The sequence below is a fragment of the Leucoraja erinacea genome, chromosome 37 (assembly GCF_028641065.1).
Source record: "Leucoraja erinacea ecotype New England chromosome 37, Leri_hhj_1, whole genome shotgun sequence".
In the NCBI taxonomy this organism is placed as follows: domain Eukaryota; kingdom Metazoa; phylum Chordata; class Chondrichthyes; order Rajiformes; family Rajidae; genus Leucoraja; species Leucoraja erinaceus.
The window spans coordinates 10601458-10618975 of record NC_073413.1 but is presented as its reverse complement, the minus strand read 5'-3'; the positions used below and the strand labels follow the sequence as shown (position 1 = coordinate 10618975).

Sequence of the window (17518 nt, the reverse complement as noted above, 5' to 3'; positions counted from 1 at the left end):
AGACTTCATCCTTAAAATGTAGAACGAAGGAATTGCAGACGCTGGTTTACAGAAAAAGGCGCAATGTGCCGGAGTAACTCAGCGGGCCAGGCAGCATCTTTGGAGAAAAGGAATAGGCAATATTTCGGGTCAGGAGACTTCATCCTCAAAATGTAGAAGTAAGGAACTGCAGAATGCAGGAAGCAGGGTCCTGAACTGGGAAAGCTTTTTCACCCAGAGAGTTGTGTATCTGTGGAATTCTTTGCCACAGAAGGCAGTGGAGGCCGATTCACTGGATGTATTCAAGAGAGCAGTTAGATTTAGCTCTTAGAGCTAAAAATAGCGAATCAAGATGGACAATAATTACAAGGTTTCTGGGTGGAGAGAGCTAGACAGAGGGAACTCTCCCTGGAGAGAAAAAATCTGGCTGCTTCAGACTTTTCTGAAGAAGGGTCTCAATCCGATCATCAAGGGATATGGAGTTATTCCCCAGTTGGCGGGACTGGAAGGGAGCGGTGAGCTTGTATACTGATGGAGGGTGGATCTTATTGAAACATATAAGATTAGGATATGTGAGAGGCAAGAGAATAGTGTTGGGGGATCGGAGATTGAATGGAGCCACGGCTTAAGAATATGGGGCAAGCCATTTAGAACAGAGATGAGGAAAAACGTTTTCACCCAGAGAGTTGGGAATCTGTGGAATTCTCTGCCTCAGAAGGCAATGGAGGCAGGTTCTCTGAATGCTTTCAAGAGAGAGCTAGACAGAGCTCTTAAAAATAGCGGAATCAAGGGATATGGGGAGAAGGCAGGAACGGGGTACTGATTGTGGATGATCAGCCGTGATCACATTGAATGGCGGTGCTGGCTAGAGGGGCCGAATGGCCTACTCCTACACCTATTGTGTATTGTCTATTATCACTTTGAATGCCAGTGCCGGCTCGAGGGGCCGAATGGCCTACTCCTGCACCTATTGTCTATTGTCTCCTGTCTATCGCCCAGCATTCTGTGTGTTTATATTTGGTGTAAACCAGCAATTGCAGTTCCTTCCTGCACACTTCTTCGTAGCTTCCTTATATATGGAGACGGGCGATACACTGGTAAATACAGTAGCTATCTACCTGTGCTTGTTCAACCCTTTACAGAGGAAACTCACCCTGTCGACGTGTAGAGTAAAGTACACCCGAGAGATTGAATTCATTCATTCGGTCAAGCCCGCTGGAAGGAGGTGGGTGAAAGGATTTACAAATTATTTATGCTTTAAATCAAACAGGAAAAGTGATTCAAGAGAGGGTGACAAGGAGACTCATTCGGGGGGAGAGTTAGTCGAAGTGTTACTGAGGTGGGGGGAGGAAGAGAGGTTTGGGGACCGACCGACAGCCAGCGTACTTTCAGCAGCAATGGGGCTGTGAGAGAGAGACGGGGGGGGGGGGGGGGGGGGGGGTAAAATAAAAAAATCGCAGCAAATCCTAGTCCCGACCCTCATCAAAGACGGGGTTCGGCATTGGGTTGGGGAGGGACCCCCACATGGCTGAGTGTGCCTCTTTAAATGAGGTAAAGGATGAGATTTGTGGAGTTTAATCTGGTAAAGACATTCCAAAGAGGGCAAGACGGATTGTTGGTAAGTAAAATCTGCTCACTTGTTGCTGCAAGTAAGAATTTCATTATTCTACCTGGGACATGTAACAGTAAAACACACTTGGCTCTCCCTTGAAAATCATTCTCAAACTATTAGGCATTTAGAAGGATGAGAGGGGATCTTACTGAAACATATAAGATTATTAAGGTTACACAAAAAAGCTGGAGAAACTCAGCGGGCACCCGCTGAGTTTCTCCAGCTTTTTTGTGTAACCTTCGATTCTCCAGCATCTGCAGTTCCCTCTTAAACACTAAGATTATTAAGGGTTTGGACACGCTAGAGGCGGGAAACGTGTTCCCAATGTTAGGGGGGGTCCAGAACCAGGATCCACAGTTTAAGAATAAGGGGTAAGCCATTTAGAACGGAGATGAGGAAAAACTTTTTCTCACAGAGAGTGGTGAGTCTGTGGAATTCTCTGCCTCAGAGGGTGGTGGAGGCAGGTTCTCAGGATGCTTTCAAGAGAGAGCTAGATAGGGCTCTTAAAAATAGCGGAGTCAGGGGATATGGGGAGAGGGCTGGAACGGGGTACTGATTGTGGATGATCAGCCATGATCACATTGAATGGCGGTGCTGGCTCGAAGGGCCGAATGGCCTACTCCTGCTCCTATTGTCTATTGGATATTTAACAAATAGCATAGCAATAATAGTTGTAAATAATGGTGTCTTACTGGTCTGCTAAATACTCGAAACCTCGCCCATTCCTTCTCTCCAGAGATGCTGCCACACCCACTGAGTTACTCCACCATTTGGTGTCTACCTTAGGTGAGCGAGTGGGATAGTTTAGTTTAGTTTATTGTCACGTGTAGCGAGGTACAGTGAAAAGCTTTTGTTGCAAGCTAACCAGTCAGCGGAAAGACAATACATGATTACAATCGAGCCGTCCACAGTGTACAGATACAGGATAAAGGGAATAATGTAGAACGTGTGATTGGGTGATCAATGGTTTTTTGTGTGTTCGATCGTCCCGACGTCAGAGTTTGGATCATCAGGGCCTGTACATCGGGCTGTCCGTAACGGCGACTACAGAGGGTTTATGGCCCCGACCACGGGTGAACAAAGGAGGAGGACCGACTAAACATTGTGCCTTCCACCAGAGTGAAGAACGCTGTGGTAGATGTTTGTGTCAAATGTTATTGTGCATTGTGTGGTCTTTTTGAGTGTATCGCTGCTGGCAAATTCATTTCACTGCACCTTTGGGTGTATGTGACGAATAAGATGGACTTTGACTTTGACTGGTGTGGTCTCGATGGGCTGAAGGGCCTATTTCCCAGTTGTATCTCTGAACTAAACTAAAATTAATCTTTTCAGTCCCTTTGAAAATCACTACCCAAGCTGTTTACGCAGGTTTTGCCCGACGTTACTGGAAATTCATCAAACTCTATTTTCTGTGCGGTATTCTCGAACAATAAGAGACTTGTACCTATGTGGTGCAAGTTTATTTACCGTTCCATCTAAGTGCCTCTCAGTTTGATTTTTTTTCTGTATATCATTAAAACCTATGAATAAAGTTAAGCAAATAAGATTGGCCCGTAAGCACTAATCCAGAGGTGTATTAATGTCTGCTGTAAAATTTTGTTTAGTGGCCATCTAATACGTTAGGTTTTAGTTTAGTATAGGCGGCACAGCGGTAGAGTTGCTGCCTCACAGCGCCAGAGACCCGGGTTCGATCCTGACCACGGGTGCTGCCTGTACGGAGTTTGCACGTTCTCCCCGTGACCCGCGTGGGTTTTCTCCGGTTTCCTCCCACACTTCAAAGACCTGCGGGTTTGTAGGTTTATCGGCCCTCTGTAAATTGCCCCACAGTGTGTTGAAAGTGGGATAACGTTGAACTAGTCTGAACGGGAGATCGATGGTCGGCGTGGACCTGCTGTGCCGAAGAGCCTGTCTACGCGCCGTATCCCGTTCTAATAATAATAGACATATCTGTAAATACAATCAAGCCTCTCTCCTCAGCGAAACTCTGGGTCCCCAATTCTAAGTGTTAGTGCGCGGGGATCGCTGGTCGGCAGGGACTCGGTGGGCCGAAGGGCCTGTTTCCATGCTGTGTCTCTAAAGATACAGCATCCATTCTTTCATCACCCCCGGGTCTAAATCCAAAACCCTTCAAACCAGTGCCGTCCTGAGGAAACTCTTGGCTCAAGAAGACCTTCTCAAGGGCTGGCGGAGGGAGATAGGTTGAATTGATTGATCGAAAGATACTTTGTGGAAACAGGCCCTTCGGCCCATCGAGTCCAAGCTGACCATCGACCACTCTTTCATACTAGTTCTACCTTATCCCGACGCAATTTTCAGAAGCCAATTAACCCGCAAACCCACACATCTTTGGGATGAGGGGGGAAACCCGCGCAGCCACCGGGAAGAACGTGCAAACTCCGCACAGACAGACAGACAGCATCCGAGGTCAGGATCGAACCTGGGACTCTGGCGACGTGATTTCCCAGTCAGAGTTACGTAGCAAGGAAGGTAGACACAAAATGCTGGAGTAACTCAGCGGGACAGGCAGCATCTCCGGAGAGAAGGAATGGGTGACGTTTCGGGTCGAGACCCTTGGTTATTGTTGCCCTGGTCGACACAAAGAGCAGGAGTAACTCAGTGGGACAGGAAGCATCTCCAGAGAGAAGGAATGGGTGACGTTTCGGGTCGAGACCCCAAGGGTCTCGACCCGAAACGTCACCCATTCCTTCTCTCCAGAGATGCTGCCTGACCCGCTGAATTACTCCAGCATTTTGTGTCTACCTTCGATTTTACCAGCATCTGCAGTTAGTTCTTTCTTACTCCACTTTACGTAGCAAGGATATGTTTTAACAGGACATGTTTATTTTAATAAAGGGAGGGGGAATTGATGTAAACCTTTGGTTTATAGACTTATGGAAATTTCCTGCCACATAGGTATATCTGTTCGATAAACGTGCTATTTTCTGAAGGAGTGCGATTCCAACATCACCAGGCTGTGGCAGGGGATAAATATAGATGTTTTGGTCAGGCAAATATCTGGTTGATTATTAATAGTTTTAAACCTGAACCTAAACCTCTGAGCATCATATAATGGGGAGTGTTGGCACACCTTCTAGGTCAGGTTAGTTCAGTCAGCAATGTGCGATCTAGCGAGGATAGGCAGGCGAGGGATAGTATATAATGTTTATAGAGTGGTGAATCTGTGGAATTCTCTGCCACAGAAGGTAGTTGAGGCCACAGTTCATTGGCTATATTTAAGAGGGAGTTAGATGTGGCCCTTGTGGCTAAAGGGATCAGGGGGTATGGAGAGAACGCAGGTACAGGATACTGAGTTGGATGATCAGCCATGATCATATTGAATGGCGGTGCAGGCTCGAAGGGCCGAATGGCCTCTACTCCTGCACCTATTTTCTATGTTTATAGAGTCATAGAATGATACAGCGTGGAAACAGGCCCTTCGGCCCAACTTGCCCACACCGGCCAACATGTCCCAGGTACACTAGTCCCACCTGCCTGTGTTTGGTCCAAACCCGTCCTATCCATGTACCCATCTAAATTATTAAAACGTTGGGATAGTCCCAGCCTCAACTACCTCCTCTGGCAGCTCGTTCCATACACCCACCACCCTTTGTGTGAAAAAAGTTACTCCCCAGATTTCTACTAAATCTTTTCCCCTTCACCTTAAACCTATGTCCTCTGGTCCTCGATTCCCCTACTCTGGGCAAGAGACTGTGCATCTATTCCTCTCATGATTTTATACACCTCTATAAGATCACCCCTCATCCTCCTGCGCTCCAAGGAATAGAGACCCAGCCTACTCAACCTCTCCCTGTAGCTCACACCCTCTAGTCCTGGCAACATCCTCGTAAATCTTCTCTGAACCCTTTCCAGCTTGACAATATACAGCATTTCCTATAACCCGAGGTGGCAGGTTGTTATGGCCACTGGGGGTGGTGTGGTTTTTGGTTCTTGGTTTCTTGGTCCTCCAAAATATTCCAAAAGGGAGGGAAAGTTGTTGGAGTGACGGTGTTGTGCTTCAGAATAACGGGATCTGTTCAATCTGTTGCAGCTGCTGCAGGATGTGGAGATGGGCGCTGCTCCCCATCCTCTTGGCCATCATCGCCACAGCAGGTATCTGGGCCGTGTAAGTATCTGAACCTTCGTGCCACTGCGCGGTACACCGCGATACAACTCTATTTATCCCACAGGGAGACACAAAAAGCTGGAGTAACTCAGCGGGACAGAGCAGCATCTCTGGGGAGAGGAGGAATGGGCGACGTTTTGGGCCGGGAACCTTCTTCAGACTGATTTCAGGGGAGTGGGCGGTACAGAGATAAGGAAGCGCAAGGTGTGAAAACATGACAGAGGGGGATGGAGAGCAAGGAACACGTAGAATAGATCATTGCTAGTTGGGGAGAAGGTGACAACAAAGCAAACAGAGATAAAATGTGGTCGGAGACAGTAAGACTGCTCGGAGAACTGGGAAGGGGGAGGGGATGGAGAGAGGGGGAAAGCAAGGGTTTTGAAATTAAATTCAAGTGTTAAGTGGAAAAGTCCAGGATTGGGGATGTGCAAAGGTTGGGGGGGGGAGTCAGTCTCAGTCTACCCCATGACAGAAGGGGGAGGAGGAGTTGTACAGTTTGATAGCCACAGGGAAGAAGGATCTCCTGTAGCGTTCTGTGCTGCATCTTGGTGGGACCAGTCTGTTGCTGAAGGTGCTCCTCAGGTTGACCAGTGTGTGTCATGGAGGGGGTGAGCTGTGTTGTCCAGGATGCTCCGCAGTTTGAGGAGCATCCTCCCCTCCAAGACCAACCCCCCCCCCCGTGAATCCAACTCCAACTCCATCCCCAGGATGGAGCCGGCCCTCCTAATGGGCTTGTTGGTTCAGTTGGTGTCCGCTGCCTTCGCCATGCTGCCCCGGCACACGGCAGCACCTCACCCCTTCCCCACCATCAAAACACACACAGTGCTGGATGGAGTCACTCAGCAGGTCAGGCAACATCTCGGGAGAATGGTGGAGTCACAGCGCCAGAGACCCGGGCTCGATCTCGACTATGGCTGCTGTCTGTACGGAGTTTGTACCTTCTCCCCGTGACCTGCGTGGGTTTTCTCCGGGTGCTCCGGTTTCCTCCCACACTCCCACAAAGACGTGCAGGTTGGTAGGTTAATTGGGTTCGGAAAAACTGCAAATTGGCCCTAGTGTGTGTAGGATAGTGTTAATGTGCGGGGATCGCTGGTCGGCTCGGACTCAGTGTTTCTGCGTTGTATCTCTAGTCTAAACTAAACTAAATCTGACATTTCTTTCCTTCCGCTGTAGACCCTTGCTCATCCGCTGACTGTAACACTCATAGACCTGTCTTGGGCTAAGAGATTGGGGCTTGGGCCTGTCTAAGCCCCAATCTCTTAAGTCTCTTCCCTATATCTCTTGACCCACCCTACCTCCTTACAGATCTCTGACTGAGGTTTGCGTCCTGTGTATCCTAACATTTCCTTGTATGGCTTGGTCAATAATGCTCCCGAACATCGATATGTTTTACTGCTTTGAAGATAATATACATAAGTCGACATGACCCATGGTACGATCCTTGATGTAAACTGTGAAACAGCTGGTAGCCCGACACTTTGCGAGATGTCTGAGAATGAATTATTAAACAGCTGTGTTGCACGTAAGGTGTATATTCATTGTCCATATCTGTCAGCTGTGTGGATTACCAATCATTTTATAGGACAACCAAAGTCCAATCTCACTGGGTCAACAGCCACCAACTCGATGAGAGTGTAAATTCTCTTCTCAAAAAGACTTCCTCCCTTCCTCCTTAAAAATTGTCAAAGACTCAACTTTCACCGACCTTTGAGGAAGAGGGTGCAGTGATCCTCTTAGAGAAAAAAAAACCTCTAAGTCTTTGGTATACAATCCTGACCATGGCCCTGTTTCCAATGCTGCATATCTATGTGTTTTACAGCAAACTTATAGACAATAGACAATAGATGCAGGAGTAGGCCATTTGTCAGCAATGGTTCTTGAGTCCGTGATACATTTAATCACTTTTAAAACAGGTTGTTCCTTAATTTGGAAGACTATTTTTTAGATATATTCAGATATATTGCTCATTTTAGATATATGCAGGTCTGTGCAAACATTTATCTGAGGAAATGTTTAAGAAGGAACTGCAGATGCTGGAAAAATCGGTAGGCAAAAATGCTGGAGAAACTCAGCGGGTGAGGCAGCGTCTATGGAGCGAAGGAATAGGTGACGTTTCGGGTCGAGACCCTTCTTCAGACTGATGTGGGGGTGGGAAGAAGAAGGGGCGGAGACAGTGGGCTGTGGGAGAGCTGGGAAGGGGAGGGGAAGGAGGGAGGAAGCAAGGACTACCTGAAATTGGAGAGGTCAATGTTCATACCGCTGGGGTGTAAACTGAGGAAGGTTTAATTATTATCATGGATTGCTTGCAACCTTTGGATTTAAGGAGGCTGTTCACAATTACCATTAGTGTCTGATAAGTGACAGGCAAAGTGATATGGCCCTTCGATCATTCACCTCACCCTTGAACCGTAAGGAAGGCAAATTCAATGCTAGCATTTATATCATGGGGACTGGAATACAAAATCAGAGATGTAACGCTGAGGTTATATAAGGCGCTGGTCAGGCCACATTTGGGACCCATATCTGAGGAAGGATGTGCTGGCTCTGGAGGAGGGTTTACAAGATTGATCCCCAGAATGAGTGGGTTAGCATATGATGAGCGTTTGACAGCACTGGGCCTGTACTCGCTGGAGTTTAGAAAGTTGAGGGAGGGTCCTCACTGAAACTTACAGAATAATGAAAGGCATAGATAGAGTGGATGTGGAGAGGATGTTTCCACTGGTGGGAGAGTCTAGGACCAGAGATTGAAAGGCGCTCTTTTAGAAAGGAGGTGAGGAGGAACTTCTTTAGTCAGAGGGTAGTTAATCTGTGGAACCCATTGCCACAGACATCTGTGGAGGCCAAGTCAGTGGATATTTTTAAGGCAGAGATAGACAAATTCTTGACTAGAATGGGTGTCAAGGGTTATGGGGAGAAGGCAGGAAAATGGGATTAGGAGGGAGAGATCAGCCATGATTGAACGGCGGAGTAGACTCGATGGGCCGAATGGCCTGATTCTGTTCCTATAACTTGTGAACATTGTTTTTGTAAGTTTATTTTGGTATGTTTTTGCATTGCCTCACCTTGTCACGTCATGGTTGGCCATCCCATGTTGCTCCAATGTCATTGATGGTTGATCTCCTGCAGGTTTGCGATGGCGGTGGTCAATGGGTCAGTCAACGTCACCGTGGAGTTCCCCTACATCAGGTGAGCAATCCAAGATCCTCAGCTAGGGCGGCACGGTGGCGCAGCGGGTAGAGCTGCTGCCTCACTGCGCCGGGGACCCGGGTTCGATCCCGACTACGGGTGCTGTCTGTGCGGAGTTTTACGTTCTCCCTGCGTGGGTTTTCTCTGGGTGCTCCGTTTTCCTCCCGCACTCCAAACACGTGCAGGTTTGTAGGTTATTAGGCTTCTGGATATTGTCCCCACTGTGCAGGATAGTGCTCGTGTATGGGGTGATCACTGAAGAGGGGTCTCCCCTCTCCCATCGGGCAAGAAGTACAGAAGTGTGAAAACGCACACCTCCAGATTCAGGGACAGTTTCTTCCCAGCTGTTATCAGGCGACTGAACCATCCTCCGACCAACTAGAAAGTGGTCCTGACCTCCCATCTACCTCATTGGAGGCCTGATGAAAGACTAACTTTAATCAGAGTTGACTGGACTTTATCTTGCACTAAGTTCTCTGCCACAAAAGGCAGTGGAGGCCAATTCACTGGATGTTTTCAAGAGAGAGTTGGATTTAGCTCTTTGGGCTAAGGGAATCAAGGGATATGGGGAGAAAGCAGGAACGGGGTACTGATTGTGGATGATCAGCCATGATTATATTGAATGGCGGTGCTGGCATGACGGGCCGAATGGCCTACTCCTGCACCTATCTGCTATGTTTCTATCAACTGAAAATGCTAGTTTGAACAGAAGATACTGGGAGCATCGATGGTGTGAGCATATATTGAGGGAGGTTGTTCTGGGAATGACAGAACCAACTGTTGGGCCTTCCCAAGGCGTCTTGGGCCTAACTCATCCAGACACCAATGAAGGGAGGTGCCCACTTGAAAACCCCAATAATATACAGTACTTGCATCAACATGATTTGTTTTTTAAGAACTAGTTAATATGCAGGTCGCTATTTTTTTGTATACGGAGTTATTTATTTTTTAAGTAGGTATATTTAGTTAGATAGTTGGATAATACTTTTGGCATTGGGGGCTTGGTTTTCTTAGTTGAGCGCTTGTCCTAGAGTTATAGCGAAAGTACTTTGTGTTTTAATTGTAATTCAGACACAAAATGCTGGAGTAACTCAGCGGGAGTTAACTCTGCTGCAGCTCTGGAGAGAAGGAATGGGAGATGTTTCGGCTGGAGACTCTTCTTCAGACGTTTCTCCAGCCGAAACGTCACCCAGAGATGCTGCCTGTCGCGCTGAGTTACTCCGGCAATTTGTGTCCATCTTCTAACGTATGTCCTCTCCTCAGCGTGTGTGGTGCTAACCCTCCTCAGAGCTGTGTTTTTGGCCAAGTCATGAACGTCGGATCCTTCATGGGTGAGCCATCTTGATTATCCTTCCCCCTCGGGCTAAGAAAAGGTCGGGTGGAAAGAGAATGCGTAAACGATAATCCAATAATAAGGCATTGCAGAGGGTGGTGAAAATTGCCCAACGCATCACCGGTTCCTCGCTCCCCTCCATTGAGTCTGTCCAAAGCAAGCGTTGTCTGCGGAGGGCGCTCAGCATCGCCAAGGACTGCTCTCACCCCAACCATGGACTGTTTACCCTCCTACAATCCGGGAGGCGCTACAGGTCTCTCCGTTGCCGAACCAGCAGGTCGAGGAACAGCTTCTTTCCAGCGGCTGTCACTCTACTCAACAACGTACCTCGGTGACTGCCAATCACCCCCCCCCCCCCCCCCCCCCCCGGACACTTATTATTATTTTTATTCAAATCGTTTGCTATGTCGCTCTTCAAGGGAGATGCTAAATGCATTTCGTTGTCTCTGTACTGTACACTGACAATGACAATTAAAATTGAATCTGAATCTGAATCTGAATCTGAATCGGATAATGGGCGAGATTCTGCTCTGCTCTCGTAACTAGAGCGACGGCCTGTTTTACACGATAAACCAAAAACTATAAAAAAACTACAAGTAATTCATGTTTTATCATAGGTCCTTATACCTCCAATCAGTTCAATGCATTTCCCCACCATAGATACATCATGGAGACAGGCCCTTTACATAGAAACATAGAAAATAGGCGCAGGAGGAGGCCATTCGGCCCCTTGAGCCAGCACCGCCATTCATTGTGATCATGGCTGATCGTCCCCTATCAATAACCCGTCTCCCCATATCCCTCGACTCCACTAACCCCTAGAGCTCTATCTAACTCTCTCTTAAATCCATCCAGTGACTTGGCCTCTGTGGCAGGGAATTCCATGCATTCACAACTCTCTGGTTGAAAAAGTTTTTTTCTCACCTCAGTCTTAAATGGCCTCCCCTTTATTCTAAGACTGTGTGTGGCCCCTGGTTCTGGACTCGCCCAACATTGGAAAATAATTTCCTGCATCTAGCTGGTCCAGTCCTTTTATAATTTTATATGTTTCTATAAGAATATCCCCTCATCCTTCTAAACTCCAGTGAATACAAACCTAGTCTTTTCAATCTTTCCTCATATGACAGTCCCGCGATCCCAGGGATTAATCTCGTGAACCTACGCTGCACTGCCTCAATCACAAGGATGTCCTTCCTCAAATTAGAAGACCAAAACTGTACACAATACTCCAGATGTGGTCTCACCAGAGCCCTATACAACTGCAGAAGAACCTCTTTACTACTATACTGAAATTCTCTTGTTATCCTTTGGAACAGGGGTGGAATTCGCTTTTAAAACATGGGGGGGGGGGGGGGGGGAGACAATAGACAATATTGAAGCAACGACCAAGAAGAAAGCACATCAACGCCTCAACGTCCCTCAAGGACTGAGGAAGTTCGGCATGTCCCCCTTCAACTCACACTAACTTCTACAGATCAACTTCTATCAGGTAACTGAACCATCCGACAACCAGAGAGCAGTGCTGTGTGTCTATCTACCTCTTTGGTGACCCTCGGACTATCCTTGATCGGGCTTTGCCTTGCACTGAACATTATTTCGTTATCCTGTATCTGTACACTGTAAATGGCTCGATTGTAATCATGTATTGTCTTTCCGCTGACTGGTTAGCACGCAACAAAAGCTTTTCACTGTACCTCGGTACACGTGACAATAAACTCAACTAGACTAAACATTTTTCTTGTAATGGGGTGACCAGAACTGCCCATAGATACATGATAAGGGAATAACGTTTAGTGCAAGGTAAAGCCAGCAAGGTCCGATCAGGGATAGTCCGAGTGTTTAAGAAGGAACTGCAGATGCTGGAAAAAATCGAAGGTAGACAAAAATGCTGGAGAAACTCAACGGGTGAGGCAGCATCTATGGAGCGAAGGAATGGGTGACGTTTCGGGTCAAGACCCTTTTTCAGACTGATGTGGGATGGGGGGGGGGGAGCGGGAAGAAGAATAGAATAGAATAGTTTCTTTATTGTCATTGTAACATGAACCATGTACAACGAAATTTAAAAATGTCAGCCAGTCAGTGCACCATTCAAACATTTCTAAAAGCTAACGATACATACAAGATAAAATATTAAAAGATAAACAACTAAAATAAATATCACGAAAATAGCACGCATAAACACCCAACCCTCCATCCTTCTGTCGATTTCACAGTGTACCACAGTCCCTTAGTATATATCGAAGAAAGGAAGAGGCGGAGACAGTGGTCTGTGGGAGAGCTGGGAAGGGGAAGGGAAAGAGGGAGAAAGCAAAGACTGCCTTCTTTTTGCGTATGATGTGCACAGCCTAAAGTTGTCGGACAACTTGTTCTATTTGATCTTATTTGATTGTGCACGCCAGGTTGATTGCATTCGTCGAAACAGGGCGGGCCACGTGAAGGTTGCAATCTCCCACCCCACAAAGAGCACCTGAAATTGGAGAAGTCAATGTTCGTACCGCTGGGGTGTAAACTACCCAAGCGAAAAATGAGGTGCTGCTCCTCCAATAGTCCGAGGGTCACCAATGAGGTAGATAGTAGTTCAGCGCTGCTCTCTGGTTGTGGTAGGATGGTTCAGTTGCCCGATAACAGCTGGGACACGTGACAATGAACGGAACTGACCTGAGCAGGAGAGGTTCCATGTTGAAGAAGCTGCGACTCTGGGGAAGATTACTTGGTGACGTTTAAGCTGGTCTTTCTCTTGCAGTGACCTGGGTTTGCATCATCAGGTACCAGCAAGTGGTAGACTATGGGCATCAATCCTCCCTCAACATCCTCAGCTTGGTGGCCGGTTGTCTTTGTGCACTGGGCGGCTCGCTGGTGGGAAATTTCCAGGTAAGTCCATAAGGTCACAAGTGTGATAGGAACAGAATTAGGCCATTTGGTCCATCAAGTCTACTCCGCCCTTCAATCATGGCTGATCTACCTCCCTCCACCTCTTCCCCCCCCATATTTCCAAGGTTGTAGATGCAGCCCAGACCATCACACAAACCCAACCTCCCTTCCATTGACTCCATCTACACCTCACACACTGCCTCGGCAAGGCCAGCAGCATCATCAAGGACCAGTCTCACCCCGGCCATTCCCTCTTCTCCCCTCTCCCATCGGGCAAAAGGTACAGAAGTGCCAAAACGCACACCTCCAGATTCAGGGACAGTTTCTTCCCGGCTGTTATCAGGCAACTGAATCATCCTACCACAACCAGAGAGCGGTCCTGAACTACTATCTACCTCATTGGTGACCCTCGGACTATCCTTGATCAGACTTTAAAGGTAGACAAAAATGCTGGAGAAACTCAGCGGGTGCAGCAGCATCTATGGAGCGAAGGAAATAGGCAACGTTTCGGGCCAAAACCCTTGACTTTGTTAGCTTTACCTTGCACTAAACGTTATTCCCTTTATCATGTATCTGTACACTGTGGACGGCTCGATTGTAATCGTGTATTGTCTTTCCGCTGACTGGTTAGCACGCAACAAAAGCTTTTCACTGTACCTCGGTACACGTGACAATAAACTAGACTGAACTAAATGGGTAGGAAGGAACTGCAGAAGCTGGTTTAAACCAAAGATAGACACAAAAAGCTGGAGGTAGCTCAGCGGGACAGGCAGCATCTCTGGAGAGAAAGAATGGGTGACGTTTCGGGTCGAGACCCTTACTAAATGGGTGGTTGGTGCATGGAACGAGCTGCCGGGGGAGGTATTTGAGGCAGGGACTATCAGGGCTAGAATGATGGAGTGAAGAGCGAATTAACTCTGAAATTCGAAGGTAGACACAAAATGCTGGAGTAACTCAGCGGGACAGGCAGCAGAGAAGGAATGGGTGACGTTTCGGGCTGAGATGAGATGCTGTCCATCTCCTCGAGAGATGCTGCCCGTCCCGCTGACTTACTCCAGCTGTTTGTGTCGACCAGGGCAAGACTGACCTCTCCGACCCTTCTCCCCACAGACTGTCAACCAGATCTATGTCCACCTGCTTGGAGCGTTCCTGTCGTTCTTCATCGGCAACCTGTATTTCTGGCTGCAGGTGGTGCTGATGTACAGGCTCAAGCCCAGGCACGGGGGGTGCTGGGTCGGCCCTCTGAGGATCATCTGCAACCTGCTGGTCACGGTTTGCCTCGTCCTAGGTATCCTTTGAGCAGAGGTCGCGGACACGGGCAGGACGCGGGGATTTGAAGCGGAGATAGAATAAAGGGGAGGTCATTTAACACTGAGGTGAGAAAAAACTTTTATCACTCAGAGAGTTGTGAATTTGTGGAATTCCCTGCCACAGAGGGCAGTGGAGGCCAAGTCACTGGATGGCTTTAAGAGAGAGTTAGATAGAGCTCTAGGGGCTAGTGGAGTCAAGGGATATGGGGAGAAGGCAGGCACGGGTTATTGAATAGGGACAATCAGCCATGATCACAATGAATGGCGGTGCTGGCTCGAAGGGCCGAATGGGATTGGGAATGAGATTGGGAATGGGATGGGATTGGGAATGGGCTTTCCGGGTGGGACATTTGATGGGGGTTGTGGGAAGGGGGATGGAGGTGGGATTGGGAATGGGATGTGGAATGGGATTGGGAATGGGATGGGCGGGGATGGGATTGGGAATGGGATGTGGAATAGGATGGGGAATGGGATTGGGAATGGAATTTGGAATGGGCGGGGATGGGATTGGGAATAGGATGTGGAATGGGATGGGGAATGGGATTGGGAAGGGGGGGGGTGGGGATGGGATTGGGAATGGGATGTAGAACGGGATGGGGAATGGGATTGGGAATGGGAATGGGCGGGGATGGGATGGGGAATGGGATTGGGATTGGGAATGGGCTAGGCGGGTGGGAAGTTTTTGGGGGGATGTGGGAAGGGGGGGTGGAGGGATGGGATGGGGGTGGGGTGGGGGCGGTGGGCCACAAGCGGGGGGGTTGGGGATGGGGTGTGGGTGGGGGCAGTGGGCCACAAGCGGGGGGGGGATGGGATGGGAATGGGTTGTAGGGGTGGGGGGGTTGGGGATGGGGTGTGGGTGGGGGCAGTGGGCCACAAGCGGGGGGGTTGGGGTGGGAGGGTTGGGGGGATGGGGTGTGGGTGGGGGCAGTGGGCCACAAGCGGGGGGGATGGGGTGGGGGGGTTGGGGGATGGGGTGTGGGTGGGGCAGTGGGCAAACAACGCCTTGGCGACACTTTCCTTGACAGCGGCTGCAGTGGTGGTGCTGCATCTGTGGGAGCACCGATCAGCGGCGGCCATTTGCGAGTGGGTGGCGGGCATCATCCTGCTCTTCCTCTTCGGCCTCTTCGCCGTGGACTTTGGCCACATCGACGGCCACTACTTCCACGTCATGAGGGAGAAGAGCGCCATGCAGACCTCTGTCACCACCCTGGAGCTGTAGCAGCAACAACTGCCCCGGCTGCAAGACAGACGGGCGGACTGTGGCCCAGAGCCAAGGCTCCCTCCATCTGCCTCTACCTCAATGGAACGTGAGGGGACTGCACATTTTGCCACGCTCCCTTGAGGACATTTTGCCACGCTCCCTTGAGGACATTTTACCACGCTGCCTTTGGTGGAGGACATTTCACCACGCTCCCTTGAGGACATTTTACCACGGTCCCTTGGTGGAGGACATTTCACCACGGTCCCTTGCTGGAGGACATTTTACCACAGTCCCTTGGAGATCATTTCACCACGCTCCCTTGAAATACATTATTTACTGCACTCCTTTAAAGCAACTCAGGACATTTCACCACACTCCCTTGAAACATTAAACCATGCCAAAAAGGTGCTACTTAAATGCAGATTACTACCAGCATGTAAGAATCAATGCAAACCGCAGGTAGTTTTATGTTACTTGCTAATATCAGGGAGAAATAATATCAGTCTTATGATTAACATTCTTATTTTATTCCAGTTTTGCTGATCAGTGGTGTTTGAATCTGATATTTTAGTTTAGTTCAGAGATACAGCATGGAAACAGGCCCTTCGGCCCATCGAGTCCGTACTGACCAGCGATCACCCGTTCTATGTCCTACACACTTTGGGGGGGGGACAATTTACAGAGAGCAGATTAACCTACAAACCCGCACGTCTTTGGCGTGTGGGAGGAAACCGGAGCGCCCGGAGGAAACCCACGCAGTCACGGGGAGAACGTGCAAACTCCACGCAGACAGCACCCGACGTCAGGATCGGAACCGGGTCTCTGGCGCCGTGAGGCAGCAGCTCTACCGCTGTGCCACCCTGTAAAATGTTCTCACTATTGAGTTCAGCCATCGAATGGTACAACGTGATCTAGTTTAGTTTAGAGATACAGCGCGGAAACAGGCCATTCGGCTCATCTTGTCTGCACCGACCAGCGATCCCTGCTCACTAACACTGTTCTACACACACCAGGGACGACTTTACATTTTATGCCAAGCCAATTAACCTACAAACCTACATGTTTTTGGAGATTGCTTTGCCACTTACGGGAAGGTACAGCCTTTATATTCCGCCTCTGCCTTTATCTTCACGAGATGCTGCTAGAACCAACAACTCGCTTCCAAAGGATAACTTCAGTTTAGTTTATTGTCCCGTGTACCGAGGTACAGTGAAAAGCTTTTGTTGCGTGCTAACCAAGTCAGCGGAAAGACAATACATGATTACAATCGAGCCGTCCACAGTGTACAGATACATGATGAGGGAATAACGTTTAGTGCAAGGTAAAGTCCGATCATTGATAGTCCGAGGGTCTCCAGTGAGGTAGATAGTAGCTCAGCACTGCTCTCTAGTAAGACTGCTCTCCTTCCCTACCCCTTCCCAATTCTCCAACCAGTCTGACTGCCCCCCTGATCATATTTTATCTGTTTGCTTTGTCATCGCCTTCTCCTAGATAACTAACTAATCTACTTTATCCATGATCACCATCTCTTTTGATGTCTCGTTTTCACACCTTACACTTCCTTATCTCTGTGTCTCCCTCTCCCCTGACTCTCAGTCTGAAGAAGGGTCTCGACCCGAAACGTCACCCGTTCCTTCCCTCCAGAGATGCTGCCTGCCTGTCCAGCTGAGTTATTCCAGCACCTACTCCAGCCTTTTCAGCCCTTTAACTACCTAATAAATAATGGAGGTTCGCTGCCACTGTGTGGCTATCCTTGTAACTGCAGCCGTCAGAACTTCAAGAGTGTTTTCACAATTTGACCAGTGATAGGAGCAGAATGAGGCCATTCGGCCCATCAAGTCTACTCCGCCATTCAATCATGGCTGATCCATCTCTCCCTCCTAACCACATTCTCCTGCCTTCT

General features: G+C 48.6%; 1 protein-coding gene across 1 annotated transcript; it reads left to right on the top strand.

Annotated features, from left to right (window-relative positions):
• The first annotated feature begins 760 nt into the window (after nucleotides 1-760).
• tmem150b (transmembrane protein 150B) lies at nucleotides 761-16032 on the top strand. Its single transcript, XM_055663372.1, has 7 exons — nucleotides 761-1204; nucleotides 5640-5714; nucleotides 8841-8900; nucleotides 10164-10231; nucleotides 12977-13104; nucleotides 14215-14392; nucleotides 15449-16032. Exons 1-7 carry the CDS (start codon nucleotides 858-860, stop codon nucleotides 15631-15633), a joined length of 1041 nt encoding a protein of 346 aa, XP_055519347.1. The 5' UTR covers nucleotides 761-857; the 3' UTR covers nucleotides 15634-16032.
• The last annotated feature ends 1486 nt before the right edge of the window (nucleotides 16033-17518 follow it).